Below are 19,239 nucleotides of genomic sequence, written 5' to 3'. Positions count from 1 at the left end.
TCTGTATCTTTAAAAAAGTATAATGGTATTTAACTCCTACCTAAGTATGTATTCCAGCATTAGAAATAATGTATAGGAAGAAGCCAGCAGAGTGTGGCCTAAAAAGAGCTACCTGAAGGCAGCTAACCTTCCTTCTGGCCCTGCACTAATTAAACCAGCCAGGGAATCCCACTTAATGTTGTCCAAAGGAACCAAACAACACTCAGTCACTCTGTTCTACTCCAAAAACCAAAGTGACCTCTCTGCCTATTGCTCGCTGCCTGTCTCTTCACATGACCCACATTTTCAGACTCTTTACCTACACCCTTTATCCTGAGCCCAGCTGCCTAAATTCTAAATTAACTGGTAGTTCAGACTGTCTCTTATCTTCCCTGTCTTTCTGATTCTGACTTTCAGGCCCATGTGTATACATGTCTGTGCCCAACCAGTCATCCTGTCCCCTGCAGGCAAACCTACCTGCCTGCCACTCCCTGCCTGGCCCCAACCTCCCTTTCCCCCCGGGATCATGACATATCAGAAATCTCAGAAGTCATGAATGAATGGACGGATGCCTTAAGTTTCCTGGTCATGATCCTGGCTCTCTGTCCATTCCTTCATCCTGCTACCGCCCAGGAAATGGCAACTGTAAAGAAGTTTTCAAAAGTGCCTAAGGGAATATTTTTAAAGGAAAACTAATTGAAGGAAAGTTAACAGGTGAGACAATGAGAATGTAAAAGGAAGTCATGCACCCAAACTCCCAACCCTACCTTCCAAGAAAGCATTTAGGGAACGTAGTCAGTTTTCTTTTTCTGTCTTTGATCAGATTTCCTTGTCTGCACATCATTTTATAAAGTTTCTCACCCTGTTCAGAGATCATGACCCAGGTATCTTGCTCCATTCCTAATTTTAAACCTATCAAAAATGAGAGAAAGGAGAGGTAACTGAAAATTCTCTTCATTCATTCAATTATGGCTTCATTAAGCAAGCATTTGTTGCAGGTCTACCATGTGCTGGGGGTTGTGGATACAGATCTCTGTATAATAGTGCCCTGGTGTTCAGGAAGCTCAGGGGCTAGGGAGACCTGCAAGGCAAGATCCCCAGGGTATATGTCACCTTTGTGCAAATTGTGCCCCAAAGGCATAAAGCTTTAGCCAGGGGAGTAAGAAGAGCAGCTAAGTCTCAGCTTCCATTGAGCCCTGGACCAGGCACCCTTGCTCAGGGTTAGATCCGCAGAACTGGACAGAGTAGCCCTAGAGACAGTTCTGGTAGAAAAAAAATAATGCAATATAATAGAGGCATACTCAGCCTACCTCACCTCTCCCTGAGAAATGTTAAGAAAGGTTTCACAGAAGGGACCTGTCTTGAATGCACAGGTGTGAATGGAGATTTCTAGAGAAAGCAGAGCTAACTCATTTGAAGCAACTTGGAGGCCCGGAGCCATAGGTTTTAAGAGAAAAGATAGGAGATGAGCTGGTAGGACAGCCAAGATCCTTGCTCAACCTGCAGTTTCAATTTATTTCATTCCTTAGGTATTGGGCATGCAGCTAAGTGTTTTAACCAGTGGGAGGAGAAAGGTAGGGTAGTGCAGGAAAGAAAGTTGTGTTGCTTTGGAAACAAAGCTCAGAGGACAGTGCGGGGAACAAACTGAAGAGGGGAAGATTTTAAAAGAGTGACACTGTTAGGAGAAACCTCAAAAGTTCAAACAAGTTCAACCCACTGCAAATAAGGGTAGGGCCATAGGGCAAAGAGGATGAAGTTGAGAAATAGTTAGGAGGCACTATTGATAAGATATTGGTTAAATGTGGGCATGGAAGAAAGAGAAGAAATCAGATGCCTTCCGGGCTTCTGATGAGAGTGACTGAATGGAAGCAGGGAGGTGTATTGGGCAAAGGCATGCAAGTAACCAGAAGTCCGGTGGGCACCAAGTATGCCTAGTGTGGACATTCAGGTGGGAGTCCAGGACTCAGGTGAGAACACGAGCATGCTCAGGGGAGAGGGCAAGGCTGGACATAAAGTTGAACAAATCGGCAGTGTAAAAGTGGGAGTTAATCTGATGGAATAGATAACCCAGGCAAGGAATCTAGTTAGAGAAAAACAGTGCCAAGCTAAAATCCTACGAACACTGGCACTTAATCAGGACTGATGACGAACTGTTGCAGAAGAAGGAGCAACATTGTATTATTTTTAGTCGTCTAGCTGCAAAATTTCCTACCAGACTTTTATTTTTGACAATGCTAGAGCCATTATCATTTGTCTTTATTCATAAATAATCCCTTAATACTGCAGTCTAATAAAGATAAATATAAAGATAAAGATCATAAGCAGTTTTAGAGAATGGGCTTCTTCTCTTGTTTGGGGGTTTTTATTTTGTTTTGTTTTTTTCTCTTGGGTGCTTAAAAAAAGGTTCAACTTGATTGAAAGTTTGATTCACCTTTTAACTATTTGTTTGCTATTCGAATTGACTGCTACATTCAACAAAACTTAGTCAGTCATATATTCATAAACTTTGTTTTAAAATTTTCTATCTGGTTCTTCATCCAAGATCAACCAAAGGAGTATTTGAAAATGTTTTGGAAATTCTACAAGTATGTACCATGAATATTTCAATCAAGGTAGCAACGTTGCATATTCTTCAGGGGAAAACATCTGAAGATGGAAGAAAGAGTTCTTTGTGTTCTGAAATTTCATTACCAATGAGGTGTTTTATTCTTGGGTCTCCAGAAGTAATCAACAGTGTCATGCTTCTTAATTAAGAAATCAATTGTTAATTAGTAGAAATACAAGCATTTCTATTTCTGAGCTGAATTATAGAAATATGCCTTTTTGCAGATAAACTTCACACAAGTGAATATAGCCAGGCCAAATTCCTTTTGCAAATTTTTCTAAAAGCATAAAACAAATTGGAGCTAGGCCTCCTCATATGAACAAGCAACTAATTGGGTTACATTATACTATATTCAAAGACCTAACAATTTTTAAAAGTTTCTATAAATCCAAAGTGCTTTAATCTATAATTAGGAAGCTAACATATTGGGTCTAAGAAATTTTAGTGTTCTGTTAAGTATACTGAGAACAATTGGAGGCTTTACAACACTGCATTACGTTATTGAAGCTTGTCACTTAAAGAAAAATTTGGCAATGCTGCTTTAGAAATAGCAAGAATAAAATGCAAAGAAAATTGAACAAATTTTCTATTTAAAAAAATTATTTAAAAGACACTACCAGCCATAACATAATTATTTTGCTAACTATATAAGTATTACATAACAATTTTCTAAGTATCAAATAAGTCTTTTAGTATGAGGCTCACGTCACATAGTATTAGGTTGGTGGAGAAGTAATTGCTTTCAATGTCAAAACCGCAATAACTTTTGCACCAACCTAATAAATCAAGTGACCATCATATACCTTTCCATTTTCTCATGTTTTCCCATTATCTGCTCCTATGCTAAGTTAGAATCTTCACAAAGTGTAACAGCGCCCAATTCATACACCCACCTTTCCGCCGTTCTCTTTCTTTCAAAATAGCTTCAAACCATTCATGCTTCTCTTCAGGTGTTTTTGCCATACAAACAAACCATTTATTTTTTGCTGTGTTATGTATCTTCCATCCATTAACAACAATGTGTCCACTGCTATGGAAATCAGCTGTAAATTAATGGGTAAAGGCAAATGAACAAAATGTAATACACAATATTATTATATCCACACTATCATTCAATACACAAAAGTTCCAAAACCACTGAATTGTTCAACATCTCTTTGCTTTACATATGTATATTGAAAAACATAAACATTTAAAAACTTTAAGAATGCTTTCATATTGGATGCTGTCAGTGCTCAATAATGGACATTTCTAGCTCAGAGTGTTAATACATTACATGAAACTAAACACTACAAACTAATTAACACTTACATGCCCTATGCACAAAAATATTGTCAAAGTTTCTAAAGCAATAAAAGAATAACATGCAAGGTGTTTTCTTCTCAAACATTCAAGATGTCTTCTTTATTTTATCTTTCTAATATTTCTTTGAAATAGCATTCTAGGTTTCAGAGACAGTCTATGCCCCATGGAAAAATTTTCTATTATTTAATGAACTGCACACTAAGGATTGACCAATGGAACACACAAAGAGTGCAATTACCTAAAATTGCAATAAATGGAAACATACAAATGCCAAAGCATTATCATCGTAGATGGTCAAGACATACACTCTTTAAAGCCACTTCATTCCATTTAAGTCACATAAATAGAAACTTATAAAAATTTTTTTGAAAATAAATTGACATTTAATTGTCTTTTTTGATACCTCACTATAATTTTAGGTAAACTGTCATGCTGGGTTTGAAAATGTCAACAGCAAACCCTATACAGTAGCTGTCTGCCTAACAGCAGGTAGAGAATAGTGACATAACTTGCAAACGACCTTTACTGGCATGACAGTCCCTGCAAAGCAAAGATCCCAAGATGGAAAAACCTACGACAGAGGCCTGAGTCAGCACCTGTACCAATTAAAGTGACCCTTTTCATGTGTCTCTCCTGAAAGTCATTCAGCAGCAAAGGCCAGTGTTGAGGAGGTAAGCCACAAGAAAGTTAAAGGTGGTTTAGAAAATGACTTTGTGGCACTTTGCTTGTTTTGTTCTTTTTTTTCTCAGATGATCTATTTTATTAAGTTTTTGAGTAGAAACAGATGTGCTTGGCACTCATTCTCCCAAAATCTGGTTTCCATAGTCTTTTTCGTTAGCTCCAAAATCACTACACATTATATGAGGTCAGACTAATAATACCACAAATCCATTATCAAATGATGCTGTTCAGTTGTGGAGTCTTTAAAGCTTCCAGATTACTTTTGAGTCAAAATAGAATGACATTAGACATTAGTCTGTATTTTATATAGGTGCCATAATCCATGAATAATCAAAAATGACTTCTGATAATATAGAGATTTAAACTGGCCGATACCTCCCTCCCAAAAAATTACATGCAATTTTTAAAAAGATTTTTTGTACTTTTATTACCTTTATGTGTTTAATTCATGTTCCCATCCTACACAAAGTAAGAGAACTTCATAATTCATGTCAGATAAGTATTCATGGGCATTAGTAGGAAAATAAGAATATTACTTCATAATTACAGTGCAATCCCTCCTTAATATCTATAAAAATAACCAACTGAGAAATTACAATAAACTGGGGGGAAAAATTCAGAAATTCTCAAATTCTACATGTTTAAAACTCTTCCCCCAACCCTAACCACTTGTAACCTAACAAGACCAGAATCACATATAAGCCCAAGCTTTTTTCAGGCTGTCTTCTCTCCGTTCAAGTCAGGCCATGATTAGCTAAGTGAACCTTGCATCTGCAGCTTAAAAGATCCCACATGGCCACTCATGTTATTATACCTTTAACCATTACTCTGGATAAAGAAAACCAGAGTAGCCAAATGCAGCCTACAGTCATAAACACTGGACTTACTCTAAAATGAACACAGTGTAGCCCTCCCACAGAGCACAGGGAACACAAATTCATGTGCCAAAATCATCCGAGTCATGCTTCTGCCACCACACAAGTGTACCCCGGGGCCAGCCATCTCTATAACAGGGAGTTTTCCTTCCTTTCTTTCCTGGATTGAGTCTGGTCACTGGCCTCTTCACACCCTGCTGGCCCTCCCTCAAATATTTTTCATCAGGCCACTTCTTAGCTCAAAAGCCACCCATTGGGTGTCTCACCACTGAATCAAGTCAAAACTACATGTAGACTTTGCTTTAGAGATTCTTCCCAAAATAACTCAACTCTGTCTAAACACTCGTTCTATTTTCCACTATGTTCTAATATGTTCCCACCATGCTTTTCTTGTCTGCTGCTCTCCTGGCTGTCCTGTGAATACTTATATTCCCCAGACTGAGTTTCTCATCAAGCTACCCCACTCTCCTCTCTGCCTCACAGATTCTTACTCCTCTTGAAAGTGGACCCATCTCCTCCATGAAGCCTGGCCTGACCAATTGAGCCTGTGCATACAAATTTCTTTTGGAAAGCACATAATTCAACTCAGAATCAGATAAGTGAGCATGTAATTGATCACACGTGGCTATTGTTTCAATGTACAGAAACCAAGATCATTAGCTGACTGTCAAATCTACTAATATGGTTTGGGTCTGTGTTCCTGCACAAATCTCATGTCAAATTTTAATCCCCAAAGTTGGAGGTGGAGCCTGGTGGGAGGAGATTGGATAACGGGGAAGAATTTCCCCTTTGGTGCTGTTCTCATGATAGTGAGTGAGTTATCGTGAGATCTGGTTGTTTAAAATGTATAGAACCTCACCCACCCCTCTCTCATGCTCCAGCCAGGAAGACATGTCAGCTTCTCCTTCACCTTCCACCATGATTTTAAGTATCCTGGGGCCTCCCCAGCCACATGAACTAAACAGCCCACAGAACCGTCATCCAATTAAACCTCTTTTCTTTATAAATTACCCAGTCTCGGGTAGTGATAGCAGTGCAAGAATGGACTAATACCTCCACTGTCTCAAATAACAGCTTAATTGCTGCACTAGTATTTTAAAAGAACAGCTTGTGTCAAATAATTTTAAATGAAGAAATAATGTTCCTTTTTAAAGTTTATATGCTAGCTAATTTCTATCACACCAATTTTAAAAATAATAAGTAATTGTAAACATATATATACACACATACATAAACACACATATACAATTGAATATACATACCACAGGCCTCAAAATGTAGTATACATACTTCATAATAGCATCAAAATTACCAAATATTATACAAAATAAACAATTGCTTCTCATTTTTTAAAAAAGATACAGTGACATATAATAGCTTCACAATTTTAATCATAGCACATTGTTCAATATCTTCATACATCAAAATAAAAATTAAACTTATCCCTAAAGAACACCCTCACTAAAGTCATTAAAAAGTCCAACATTGCTTTGTGCTTAGTCAGAATTTTGTTTAAAAAATTTAAATGGAAAAATAATTTATTAAATGGCAAACACAGGAATTTCCAAGTTTCAATGGATCTAAAATGTTAATTTTATAGGAAGAATAGATTTTAAATTGCCATTCTTTAAATGTGGAATATCCAAATTCAACAGTCTTTAGTCACTGATTTCTTCCAAAAACAGAAAAATCCAAGGGACAGACCTGAACAAGTCACTAATTACTTGAAGCTATACAGTTTGCAAATTCCTTGCTCTTATTTCAGTACAGTTTCATATAATGAGATGGGATTTTTCCAAAACTGATACACTGTAAATCTCAGTGGATGTGCCAGTATTCTTTCAACAAATTTGCATTTCAATAAGATGGAAAATATCCAAGTATTATAAACAGGCTAAGAAACAGAAGAAATTGCCAGACTATATTACTGAAAACATCAAGAAACTGATGTCTAAATAATGTATTCAATCCTTTTCCTGGAGATCAACACTGTGGATGCATAAATTTCTAAGGGAAACTTTAAAACTTATAATTTGCTCATAAATATTTAACATTGAGAAAAATTTTTTGAATAAATCTTTGATTTTTATCAAATAATAGAAGAAAAATTTCCAGCATCCCAAATAGCATATGATATTATTTTTGGCAAAAAAAAAAAAAAGATTCTAATTGACTTTTCCTTTTAAAAATCTAAAAAGTAGTTCATCCCTTGACCTTTCTGAACTCCCAAATATACTCCCTTAAATTAATAACATTGAAAATGTATTAGAAAAAAAAACTATTACATTCTTATATTCTTTTCAACATTGTTAAGCCATTGTTACGTTTTAACTAAGAACATACTCAATCCAGCTTATGCAACAATACTACAGTTGTGAAAGTAACTGGTTTATCTAGTCAGTCGACTGGTATGCAACGATAAATGCTATTTTTGGTGATAAGGCATGAAGATAAAGATGACGATCATTGAGATAATACAGGTACTTGATTTAAGTGAAAAAGGATACAAAATTATAAAGTTCACATTTTCAAGCATTTTTAAATCTATGCATTAAAAGGAAAATTGCAGGAAATAGTTTTTATATAGTCTAATGTGTTTGTCTTTGTATGACATTATTATCTACTGTTTTTTGCCTTTCTATTTTTCTGCAATGTCCAAAGTTTCTTTAATAAGCACAATTTAATTTTATAAAAAAATGTATTCAACATATTAGAATAGTTTAAAATATTTATATCTAAAGGGAGAGCTAAAATTTTTTAATTGACTTACTTTTAAAGAACACCTTAAGAATAAAAATTTTTCATCTTATCCAATTCGAATTTGACGAATATATTGAAATCTATGGTATGCCCAACACTGAACTACAGACCACATTTTCTAAAGGTCAACATTCTTGCCCTCTGTCCAACCATAGAAATAAACTAGTGCATAAGAGAGAATACTAATGATCTGATACGACTTTCCGAATGGCTTTCCAGTCATGCACTATAAAAATTACCATGAAAATTAATTCTAGGAAGTTCAATAGCTTTCCTACTATTGCCTTTAAGCTGAATTTTCTTTATAGCATCATGATCAAACTAGTAGTCCCAGAAAGAATCTTCAAAGAATAACTTAGATTCACTGAGAGTTGAAATCTGAAGAATGGTTGAATGGAAATTTGGCCACAAATGCAAAGGTCAACATCTGCCTTGAATATAGGAATTAATTAATAACATGGACAGACTTAAATAAATATATATACAAATTTTTGCACTTTCGCACATCATACCATCATTTAAATTTCTTTCTATACTAAGATATAACTATGATATAAACCAAGTCATTAAGTATTATGAATAAAATTACAATAATATTATTTATCAAAAGATTTGAGATGTTTACATGTTGGCTGAAAACTTTTGTCTCATCCCAAGTGCAATTATTTTTTCTGCAAGTTTTGAGCTATATCAATGCAATTAGTCATCTGATAGAGCTTCTTCCTTAGAAAACTATTTTATTATACATAGAGTATAGAAAAATACTCAGGATTTGTATAATTCAAATGGAAGAAAAACTTTTCCATTCCATTTTCCATCACAAGTTTTAAGTGCCAGGCCCAGTGTTGCATGCCTGTAGTCCCAGCTACTGAGGCTAAGTTGAGAGAATCATGGGTTCAAGTCCAGCCTAGGCAAGATAATGAGACTCCTCACCACCACCCCATCTCAATTTAAAAAAAGGAAAAAGTTCTAATCATGCTTAAAAAAATACATATATATATATATATATCAATTCATCCATTTTATTATTTATAACTAAATATGGTATAGGTGCTTGTTTTTTCTTTTGGCAATGACAGATGAGCCTGATAGTATCTGTTTATCCCTCATTTAACTTATCCAGGGCCAAGTATGGGGAGTACTTGGCATAGGGACATTAATCAGCTCTGCTGAGATCCATCTGCATCAGAGCTTCATGTGTAAAGTAAAAAATATAGCAGACTTAAAACCTGAGCTCATCAAAAAGAAATGAAGATGCTATGCTGGAAATGACCAAAGAAACAACAAAGGAAGAAAGTTCATGCAGCACCCAGATCATTTCTGGGTGCAACCAAACCCAACCTCCATACGCTGATGCCTTGTTCCTTCACTGCTCTCCACTTGGTCCTTCTCTATGTCACAAAACACGTACATGGAAGCCCAGCAAACTTAACTCTAGCTCCAGCTCTGTCCTAGTCAGCTTGGTAAACATGGACAAGTTAGTTCTCAAACCTGGACTCATTTCGATCATCTGAAATGCTATTGGGGTACATTAATTGATCACCAAGATCCTACCCATCTTCAAAATTTCTATTATTCAATTTCCAAGTCTGAGACCCCCCAGGAACCTAGTAGATATAGCCATGAGAAAACTAAATTGTACTTGCAGGAAACTAGGGTATGGTATCCAGTTGCAGGCTGAAAATTCTTTAAGTGACCTTGTAGTGACCAGGTACAGCCAAATTCCTGCTACATGCTGCTTATATATATTCAAGAAAAAGTAAAGAGGGGGAAAGCCCCAGTTGAATAATACAAGATGTAATAAATGTTTTCATCTTACTTTAAAGAAAATCAAGCCTGCGAATTTGTGTCAAGAGGTTCCATCGGACAACTAATTTATGACAACTAAATATCCTGCAATTTTGTGTCTTTCTTCTAATTCATACACAACAAGGTCTTAGGCCCTGCCTTCCACAATGCTTTTGCCCTCAGGAACTGGGGACCTGTAGGCTGGAATCTTACTAGCATCAACAAAACTTTCAGGTGGAATTGAATCCAAGAACCATCTGTGCAATTCAAGTCACCCTTCATAGGATCTCATTCCCTTACAATCTGGCCCAGATACACTGGAAGACAGCATTTTATGGCCATGCCTCCAAAGGTCCTGGGCTCTTACATCTCTTTATCTAGTTCTCCAGCTGCCCAAAAGCACAGTAATCATAGTAATCACTATCACAACTCAGTCAGACCACCAATGCAGATGGCACTAATAGTGGCACTGACATCACGGGGAGTGAAGGGAGAAAGTGGGACATAAGGGGTGGATATTCAATCTCTCAGGAAATAAGGCCAGGGACTCTATGCCCATGGGAAAGCCAAAAGTGGAAGAAAATAAAGGAAGCGCCTAAGCAACAGTGGAGAGATGGTCCCATTATGGGTAATCAGGTCCAATAAAGAACAGAGTAGAAGTTTTTAGTGTTCTTCTTTTACTATCTGACTTCCTCCCAACTCAGGTTCAAAGTTGGGCGTTTGGGTAGTCTCTTGAACATCCAGGTTACAGAGGCAAGACAGCTCTTAGCATGTTAGACGGATAACATTTCTAAATGTCACTATATAGTCTTCTTAGAAAGCACAGAATAAATTACTGCTACCTTGTAAAAAATAATGTGTACATCCTGCTATGGAAAGATAGCCGACTAGGTCCCACATGTTAGCACGGGAGTATCTGCAACTGCATTACAGTCTGTAGCATAGAAAGGGATTTGAAATGAGATATCTACCTCTGCCAACTGTCTGGCAACTCCACACCACCCCACAGTTAGCCACTGAGGAACCTCTCTACTGGATGAACACAATAGCATGGCTCCAAAGCTGAGTGCTCAGTCTCAGGCACCACTTGAGTTTTGCTCATTGCATTCCTTTTTCCCTTACCTACAGCAATCACAGTTCATTATTTTAAGTACCTGACAATTTATTCGGATGCTAACAATGGTATTGAGAAATTGCCTACAGGTGAGCATTTGAAATTCTGTGCTTCTGACAGATTATAAATATTCTTCTCCCCTCTGGGACCCCAGAGTGACAATGAAGGTATGTGAGAGGTGGAGGGAGCTGATCTGTGTCCCAATCCCACATGTATAACGAATATCACTAAAATTTAGCAACAGTTAGTATACTGCATTTCATCTTGTCTTTTCTCGTAGAAGCATATTTTTTAAATTCTAACTAAAATCATTGGGGAAAAATGGAATTCACTTTACTAAGTATTTATTTTAGAGACAACTTTTTTTTTTCAAATAGAAAGTACAATTTATTTTAACTTTACTTAATGTTTGTGACTAATCATGATTTCATAAATTAGCTTATTAAATCCCACACTTTCAAATCTATGAAGCAAAAAGTTACTACCTTTGAGTAATAAGATATTTAAAACAAGAACTTAAAATTACACAAACCACCTCCATTCACAATTTGCTTACAAGAAAATTGACAACCTGTCTATATGAAAAACAACTACATAGCTAAGACAAATCTATAGTTTGCTATATTCTACAGTGAATATATTATAGGAACAAAACATCATTGATATGCTTATAAAACAGTATAACTAAAGAAAATTCATTCATTAACTCTTTTCTGCACAGTGCTCTCTGTTTCAGTCCCGTGAATGCCATGGGACACTACTCGGCTATTTCTCTGTATCTGTGTTTCATGTTAGTGTGTTTTGGCTATATATAATTTTCCACTTTCACAGTAGTCCTCCCCTCCCTTGTCTCACCTTTCTCTTTTCTCTACCCAACCACTTTACCTAACAAAGTATTTCTAAGCTCTAATACATGTCAGGTGAATTATCCAAGTGAGAAATCTGTCTTACAAAGGAGTTTTCTATTTACTATTGGCATCCCATTTAAAATCTACAAATCACTTACCGGTGCCATCATCCACATTCTCCACTTCCATCACCTCCGTGTTGATCCGGCCACGAAAAAGGTACCGATGTCCATCTGTAGATGCCTTGCTGTTCTTCAACCGTCTTAAGATGGAATTAAATCACAAAGACTTTGTTACTAAACAATGTAAAACAATGTCAAAACAATATATTTTAGGCAATTCTTTGAAAAAAGACACCAATTCAATCGACAATATCAAACATTAGACTCCTGGAGATCTTTCCATTTGTCCTCCCATTCATAACAGCACTGGTTGCTTTAATGAAGTATGCAACTTGCATACTAATTTTTAAAAATAAATTCAAGTTTTAAGCTAAGGATAGTACACAGGTGGGAGAGTGAGTATGTGCTTTTGCTCAATATAAGACATTAGCGGTGCCCAATCAGACTCTGACAGACACTAACAACTGGCCATTTTAAAATTTCATTTGAGTTTCTTTCACCTTCATGACTCATTTTTCAGTAACTAACTGGTAATTTCCAGTTATTACTTATGATCCCTCTTCAAAGAATTGGCTGTGCTGGAGGTTCTTAAGCTCAGTGATATCCAGCTATAAAAATATTTCTCCTATCATATTTTTATAATATAATCACTGTATACTTGTTGAACAAGTCTCTTAATACCTTTGCAATCCTTCATGAAGGCCTTATTTATTTCTAAAATACCCAAAACATTGCAAAACTGTGTGTATATTACATCTAGTGCCAGCTTTTAATCTTAAAAAGTATGTAACACAAAGTCAAAAATCCAGCTTTACAGATGACCATTTCTAACAATGAATTAGGAAGTCATATATGTTTGTATTTGAATCATTAAGCACACAGGAAAAATATTTTTTCAATGTTTTTCTTTCATTAAATTAAACAGGAAAAATTCTAAGAAATGATTCAAGGGGATTAAAAAATACCTAGTCACTCAGGAGATTTCCATTGACCTAGACTATTCAATGGGACTCAGTGACAAAATCTGGCTAATAATTTAATATAGTCAAATAATGATTAATGTGTTGTGTTATGTAGACACACCTAGCACAAGTTAAGATGTAGCTGTACACAAACTGCAACGCCCCCTCTTCCTATCGTGTGCAGTTAGATACCTGCCCTGGTGTGGATAGGGTAGGCCAGGGACATATCTTCAGATGCTATCACACTCTCTGGGCTCCTTCCTTGGAAAAAAATTGCATATTCCTGACTTAGCTGTCCTCAAGCCTCATCCAAACTTAGTAGTCCTTCATCTCTATAAAGAAAACTAAGCAAATCGATTCATTAGTCTGACTGGACAGTTTGTCAGCCCCAGACCTTCATCACCTTGCACTCCCCATGTTCATTTTGAAAGCAACCTCTAAATGTTCTTCATTAGTAAGCATAAATCAATGCTATAAATTAGGAATTCATCCCAGGTAGCTATGAAAATTGGCCTCACAGGAGGTTGACTATAGAGAGGAATGCAGATCAGACTAATATGCAGGTAACTAATATGCAGGTATTATTTCCAGCTGGAAAATAATATCATGGTGTTTTGAAAAACAGAATTTCTTGTAAGTTGGTACATCTAACTTAAAACCAATCATATTGAAAAGACTTAATATCCTTAACAGTTTTAGTCACAGGCAAAATAATCATGGATTATATATAAGAATCCATCACTTAGTTCTATTTTCAATATATCCATTTTTTATGATCTTACTGTGAACTCTGTATGGGTTTTGTATATTTCTCTTAGGCTGCAGATATTAATACTCAACACAAAATTCCAGTAAGTGTTTGATCAATTCTATAATTCTTAGCTCAGATAGATTTTGATCTCTTCAGAAAATGACTCTACTGAAGCTTAAAGACTGAAAAGCCTATAGTTTGAAAATAATTATGCTGCATATTATAATATTGCAAATTTAAATGTCTTGATTCCATTATTTAATTCCTAATTAATTATGTGTTGCAATGGTCACCAGGACACATATACAAGAATGTATACAATAGTAGAAAAATTCAGGACAACCCTAAAGCCCATTGATAAGAGGATGAATAATTAAATTGTGATACATTCAACTAATGAAATATTATGCAGCAGGTAAAATGAATAAATTTTTGCTACACACAAAATGGATATATATTTTTAGAAACTATGTTGAATACAAATTATAAATTGCAAGAAACTAAAAACGCTATGATACTATTTTTTAAAACTCCTAAACAAGCCAAACTAAGCAATATCATGTTATACGTATCAAATACTACATCACAACTTTTTTTAAAACTAGTTTCTCCTGAGATTAATAATATTAGAAATATCCAGAGCAAGGATGCCTAATCTAGCACTCTGTTATTTAAAGAATGTAATTCTAGAATTAAATTCATCAAGTCTCTAGTTCATATAATTACAACATTATGGAAGTTTGTAAAAGGCTCCCTTTACTCATATTTTCTGAAAGATCTCTATATCTTAGAAAGCATATGCTGAGGTGAAGTTCATAAAGGAGTGAAGTATTCTAAGTGAAGGGAACAGATGGTTTGCTCAAGCAGCTTCTCCAGTCCTGGAAGGGAATGGACATGTTGAACTATTTTGTTATTTCCATTTCTAACCACTCTGTATTTGATCCACATAATACATTCATTACGAGCATTTGCTAAATAGCAGGATTTTAATTTTGTTAAACTTTTCCTGTGTTTAATGTGCAATTCCAGTCATAAGACCATATAATATCATGATTTGTCCACTAATGTTAATTTTGCAAAAGATTTGGGTCTTGATGGCAGGCATAGATAAAGATGGGATCAATTTTAATGAAAAAAGATTTCATTCTCAAATGGGGACCTTTAATAATTGCACTAAAACACCTTGATTCACATTACAGTTTCTTAACGAGTAACACACAAGTAAAATAACAACCTCTCCTACATCTTCCAAAAGCCAATTTCTATCAATCTCAATCTTGCTATCAAACACAGAGAACCTAGAAGAGCATAATAAAAGATTCATTTTCACATGTGGTAAAAAGGAATTTTAAAAAACTCATTAGAATAGAGATGTCAACAATTTAATTATTTTTTGGCTCTAATCCTAATCTGTTCCCTCTCATGAAGATACATGTTGTATTCCTATGTTTTCTCGGCTTATATAATTGCATTTTTGAATTAGTGTCTCTTACTAGGGAATTCTAATACTACAATCCACATGGCAGAATTACCATATATCATCATCATAGCTACCAAATGTTTGCTAACTTGCTCTGGGCATCTTGATAACTGATTTAAGAAGACTCATTATAAGAGACGAAGAATAACTCTCCCTTAAGTCTGTCTTATAAATCAATCGGTTTTGTGTCTCTAATTCTCACTCTACCAGAAAATATTTGACTATAGTTTTCTAAATGCTGAACCTGGAATAAACAGTCATTTAAAATCCTGTACTTTCAACTACTGCTTTACCTTTAAATTGAATGAACCCATTGGTACCATTTCACTAAAACAAATGTGTCCTACATATGGTTAGGGTGAAGTATGTAAAGGCTCAGGAAACTTCTCAATTAAATGTCACTCTACTATTTTGCTTAAAATCAACATGCAAAAAAATTTTCCCAAGAGTTTAAGAAAACATCCCATAAAGTAAGAACATTCTCAAGAAAAAAGTATATTCATGCTTTAAAACAAATAGTATTATATCAATAACATTAAACACAAATTATTTACATTAATGATGGCTAAGCTCTACAGGGGACTAGTTTGTGTTCCATTCACTCATTCATTGATTCTGTGTTTCTTAGCTGTCTATCACAGGTCTGCTCCAATTTCCAGAGAAATTGCATTGAAGGAGCAGTAAGGCCCCTGTTCTCATGAACCTTGCAGTCTAATCTAGTAAAGGTGGCAGGAAGTAAACAAACAAATAATGAAAGAAATAGCAAGTGACAAGTGTTTTCCCGATATTGACAGTGACTGGGAGGCCACATTAGATGGGATGGTCAGGGAAGACACTACAGAGGGAGTGATTTTTAAGTGAGATCTGAAAGCCACAGAGAATCTGGCCATGGAAATCTCAAAGGACAGGGCACACTGGGAAGGGAAACAGCCAGTACAAAGGCCCTAAGAAGGGAGCACATGTGGCATAATCAAGGGATGGGAGAAAGAGAAGGCTAAAGGAAGGAGGGAGGTATTGTGTTTGGAGAAATGGGATGTGATGATGTGAGAGGCAGGCAGGAGCTGGACCAGGCAGAATTTTGTAAACTAGGGTAAGGAGTGTGAATTTTATTCTAGGTGGGGCCAAGCACGGTGGCTCACGCCTATAGTCCCAGCACTTTGGGAGGCTGAGATGGGAGGATTCTTGTGGCCCAGAGTTCAAAACCAGCCTGGGAAACACAGTGAGACCTTGTCTGTACTGAAAAACAAAATCAACTGGGTGTGGCAGCATGCGCCTATAATGCCAATTACTTGGGAGCCTGAGGCAGGAAAATTGCTTGAGCCCAGAAGTTCAAGGTTGTAGAGAGCTATGATCATACCATTGCACTCTATCCTGCCTGGTCAACAGAGCAAGACCCTGTCTCAAAACAAAACAAACAAACAAAAAGAACTTTATTCTAGGAAGCCAATGAGGGCTTTGAGCAAGGTGACAACATGATCTGATTTGTTTTATAAAAGGTGCTCTGGTTTCTGTGGAGAGCATAAATTGTGGAGGCGTAAGAAAAGATATGGTGGGTCAGTTAGGAGACAACTGTTGTCACCAAAGAGGGATCCTGGTGGCCTGGAGCAGAGTAGTAATGATGATGGAGAGATGTGGAGAGATGTTTGTAAGTTTTCAATGCAGATGCAGGAAGATTTTCTAATGGATTGGATGTGGGATGTTGAGGGAAAAACAGGAACCAAGGCTAACTCGTAATTTTTGGAATTGAGAAAACAATAGAAAGGGAAAGCTGGGAGAGGAGTGACTTTAGGAAGGGGAACCCAGAATCCCATTTCTTCCATGCTGTGGTTGAGACTCCTCATGGCCATCACAACAGGCAGGATGTAGGAGTCCAGAATGTTGGGCTAAGGATAGAGATTTGAGAGCAACTGACACAGATGTGGGACATGAGTGATGGGACTGGATAAAATCAGCTGGGAAGAGTCTATGAATATGAAGAGGGAAAACGAGTCAAATGCAGAGCCCCACAGCACTCCAATATCCAGCCAAGAGAGTGGGGTATAATAACATTAAAGAGAAGAGAGTGTTTTGGGAAGGTAGGATTGCTCAGCTAAGTTACAGGCTGCTACAAAAACAAACAAAACCTTAAAGAGCAGAAAAGTGACCACTGGAGTAAGAAGCACAGTAGTGCTTCTTACGGAGATTCTGATGGGAGTAGTTCAGTGGAGGTGAGTGAACAAAGATCTTGTTGAATGTTGCTCATGCCAGAATAGCAAGTGAGAAAGTAGAAAAAGTGACAACATAAAACTCCTGCAAGAAAGTCTGCTATGAAGGGTGACAGTGTGACACAAGATAAAGGACTTTTAAAATTTGAGATAAGAGATCTTCGACAATGTTTGAAGTCAGAATAACTGAAGTGACAATACCAGAGGAATACAGCTAGGAGGATAGAGGATGATATTCAGAGTAAAATGCCTGAAATGGAGATTTCAATTTTATGACTGTTGGTATTGACAAGGTAAAAGTATGGCCCTAGGACAGGAGACTCAAGTGTAATGGCAGAAAGACTCATTGCAGGTGAAGAGAAAGTGGGCTTTCAGGTCCAAAATTCTGGATAGATCATCCATGTGAGTTTTGAACACCCCCAAAATGGCAACAGGAGTAAGGTAGAAAGAAAATGATGCAAGAGCTAGAGAAATCACTAAATTCATGTGTGACAGTGAGATATTACGTGTTCTATAAAGGGGAGATGAGGGAAAGGTAGTGGAGAGGAAAGACTCATGGCATGAACTTCACATGTGCTGGGATTCTTGAAGGAAGAGGGGGAAATGATTGGGAAACAAGATTAGGAAGCAAAGAAGACACACCACCCTCTCCTCCAGGGCCTGAGATATGTGGGTTAGGAACAAACTGCACCTCTCCTCAAGAGGGCTCTGAGGACCCAGCATCATCAGATGACAGTGACATTTCAGTTTAGGTTTTACAAGAAGGTGAAGTGAACAACCAGTGAGCAGACTGAATATATGTGAAGAAATGCACTGATGGATGATGGGCTCTGGGAAGCACAGAGAGAAAGGTAGAAACTGTGAGCTGGATAGATGAGTTCTGGGAAGCACAGAGGGAAAGGTAGAAACTGTGACCACTTCTGAAGTGTGTCCTGCTTAAGATCTTACCTGTGTTTTCTTTTGCAGTACACCAAAAGATTATCGAAAAGAAAAAACACCCGTTCTTGAATATTTCCCGAAGAAATTTTCAGTAAGACTCCACACATTAGCATTTCAGTGCAGGTGTCAGTGATGTTGGACCCCTAAGTCAGGAGAAATGCAATTAATGTCTGCTTACTTGGTTGACACTTCTGTAAATAATTATTTTTCTACTTACAATTATGGTTGTTTTTATTTTAAGAAGCAATCTATGCACAGGCTAAAGTGCAAGCAGTAGAGATAGTTATACACTGATTGGAGGGCCCCTAACCCCCCAGTTTCCCCCGATCAGTCTGAGCAGACAGAACCACTGTTAAGAGATTCTGTGTCTCCTTCCAGGTGTGTTGTGTACATACACAAGCGTATAGAATACATGTCACCTATGTCATGTTGAAAGGAGATGACTTCAAATTAATTCATAATGTTAACAATTATAATTTCTCTTTCTTTGTTCTCTTTTTCCTCAGTATGTGGGAAAAACAGCCTCCACAGGCACAAAGTACATGAAATTGTCTAAATTTTTAGCAGGTCTCAATTTATATATCCACCCCTAGGATGGAGAAAAGAAAAGAAATAAAAAGAGAAAAATTATTTAAAGGGAGCAACTTTCCACAGAGCCTTTCACCCTATTTATTAGAAGTTGGCAAAGGCACTCTAGCTAATTAAATAAGTGTTTATAGCATGCCCATCAAGATTATACAACTAGTGACAAAGGCAATTCTTAACACAAGCACTGGCCACTAGAACTGAAGAGGAGCCACAAGATGGGAGGAGCCTGGGCCCTGAA

General features: G+C 36.7%; 1 protein-coding gene across 7 annotated transcripts in view; it reads right to left on the bottom strand.

Moving 5' to 3' along the window:
• The window catches only part of PREX2 (phosphatidylinositol-3,4,5-trisphosphate dependent Rac exchange factor 2), a 284,958-nt gene that overhangs the window by 180,250 nt on the left and 85,469 nt on the right, over positions 1–19,239 (bottom strand). For all 7 annotated transcript variants that reach the window (XM_519798.8, XM_016959541.4, XM_016959542.4 and 4 more), the window contains exons 7-10: positions 18,423–18,556; positions 12,114–12,217; positions 3,478–3,627; positions 747–891 (exon numbers count right to left, since the gene is read on the bottom strand). In XM_519798.8, the coding sequence (XP_519798.3) occupies positions 747–891; positions 3,478–3,627; positions 12,114–12,217; positions 18,423–18,556 (533 nt within the window). The remainder of the gene's footprint in view (positions 1–746; positions 892–3,477; positions 3,628–12,113; positions 12,218–18,422; positions 18,557–19,239) is intronic.

This window comes from Pan troglodytes, chromosome 7 (genome assembly GCF_028858775.2).
Source record: "Pan troglodytes isolate AG18354 chromosome 7, NHGRI_mPanTro3-v2.0_pri, whole genome shotgun sequence".
NCBI lineage: Eukaryota > Metazoa > Chordata > Mammalia > Primates > Hominidae > Pan > Pan troglodytes.
Note: the sequence above shows the minus strand (reverse complement) of the source record. Positions and strands in the feature narration are given on the sequence as shown.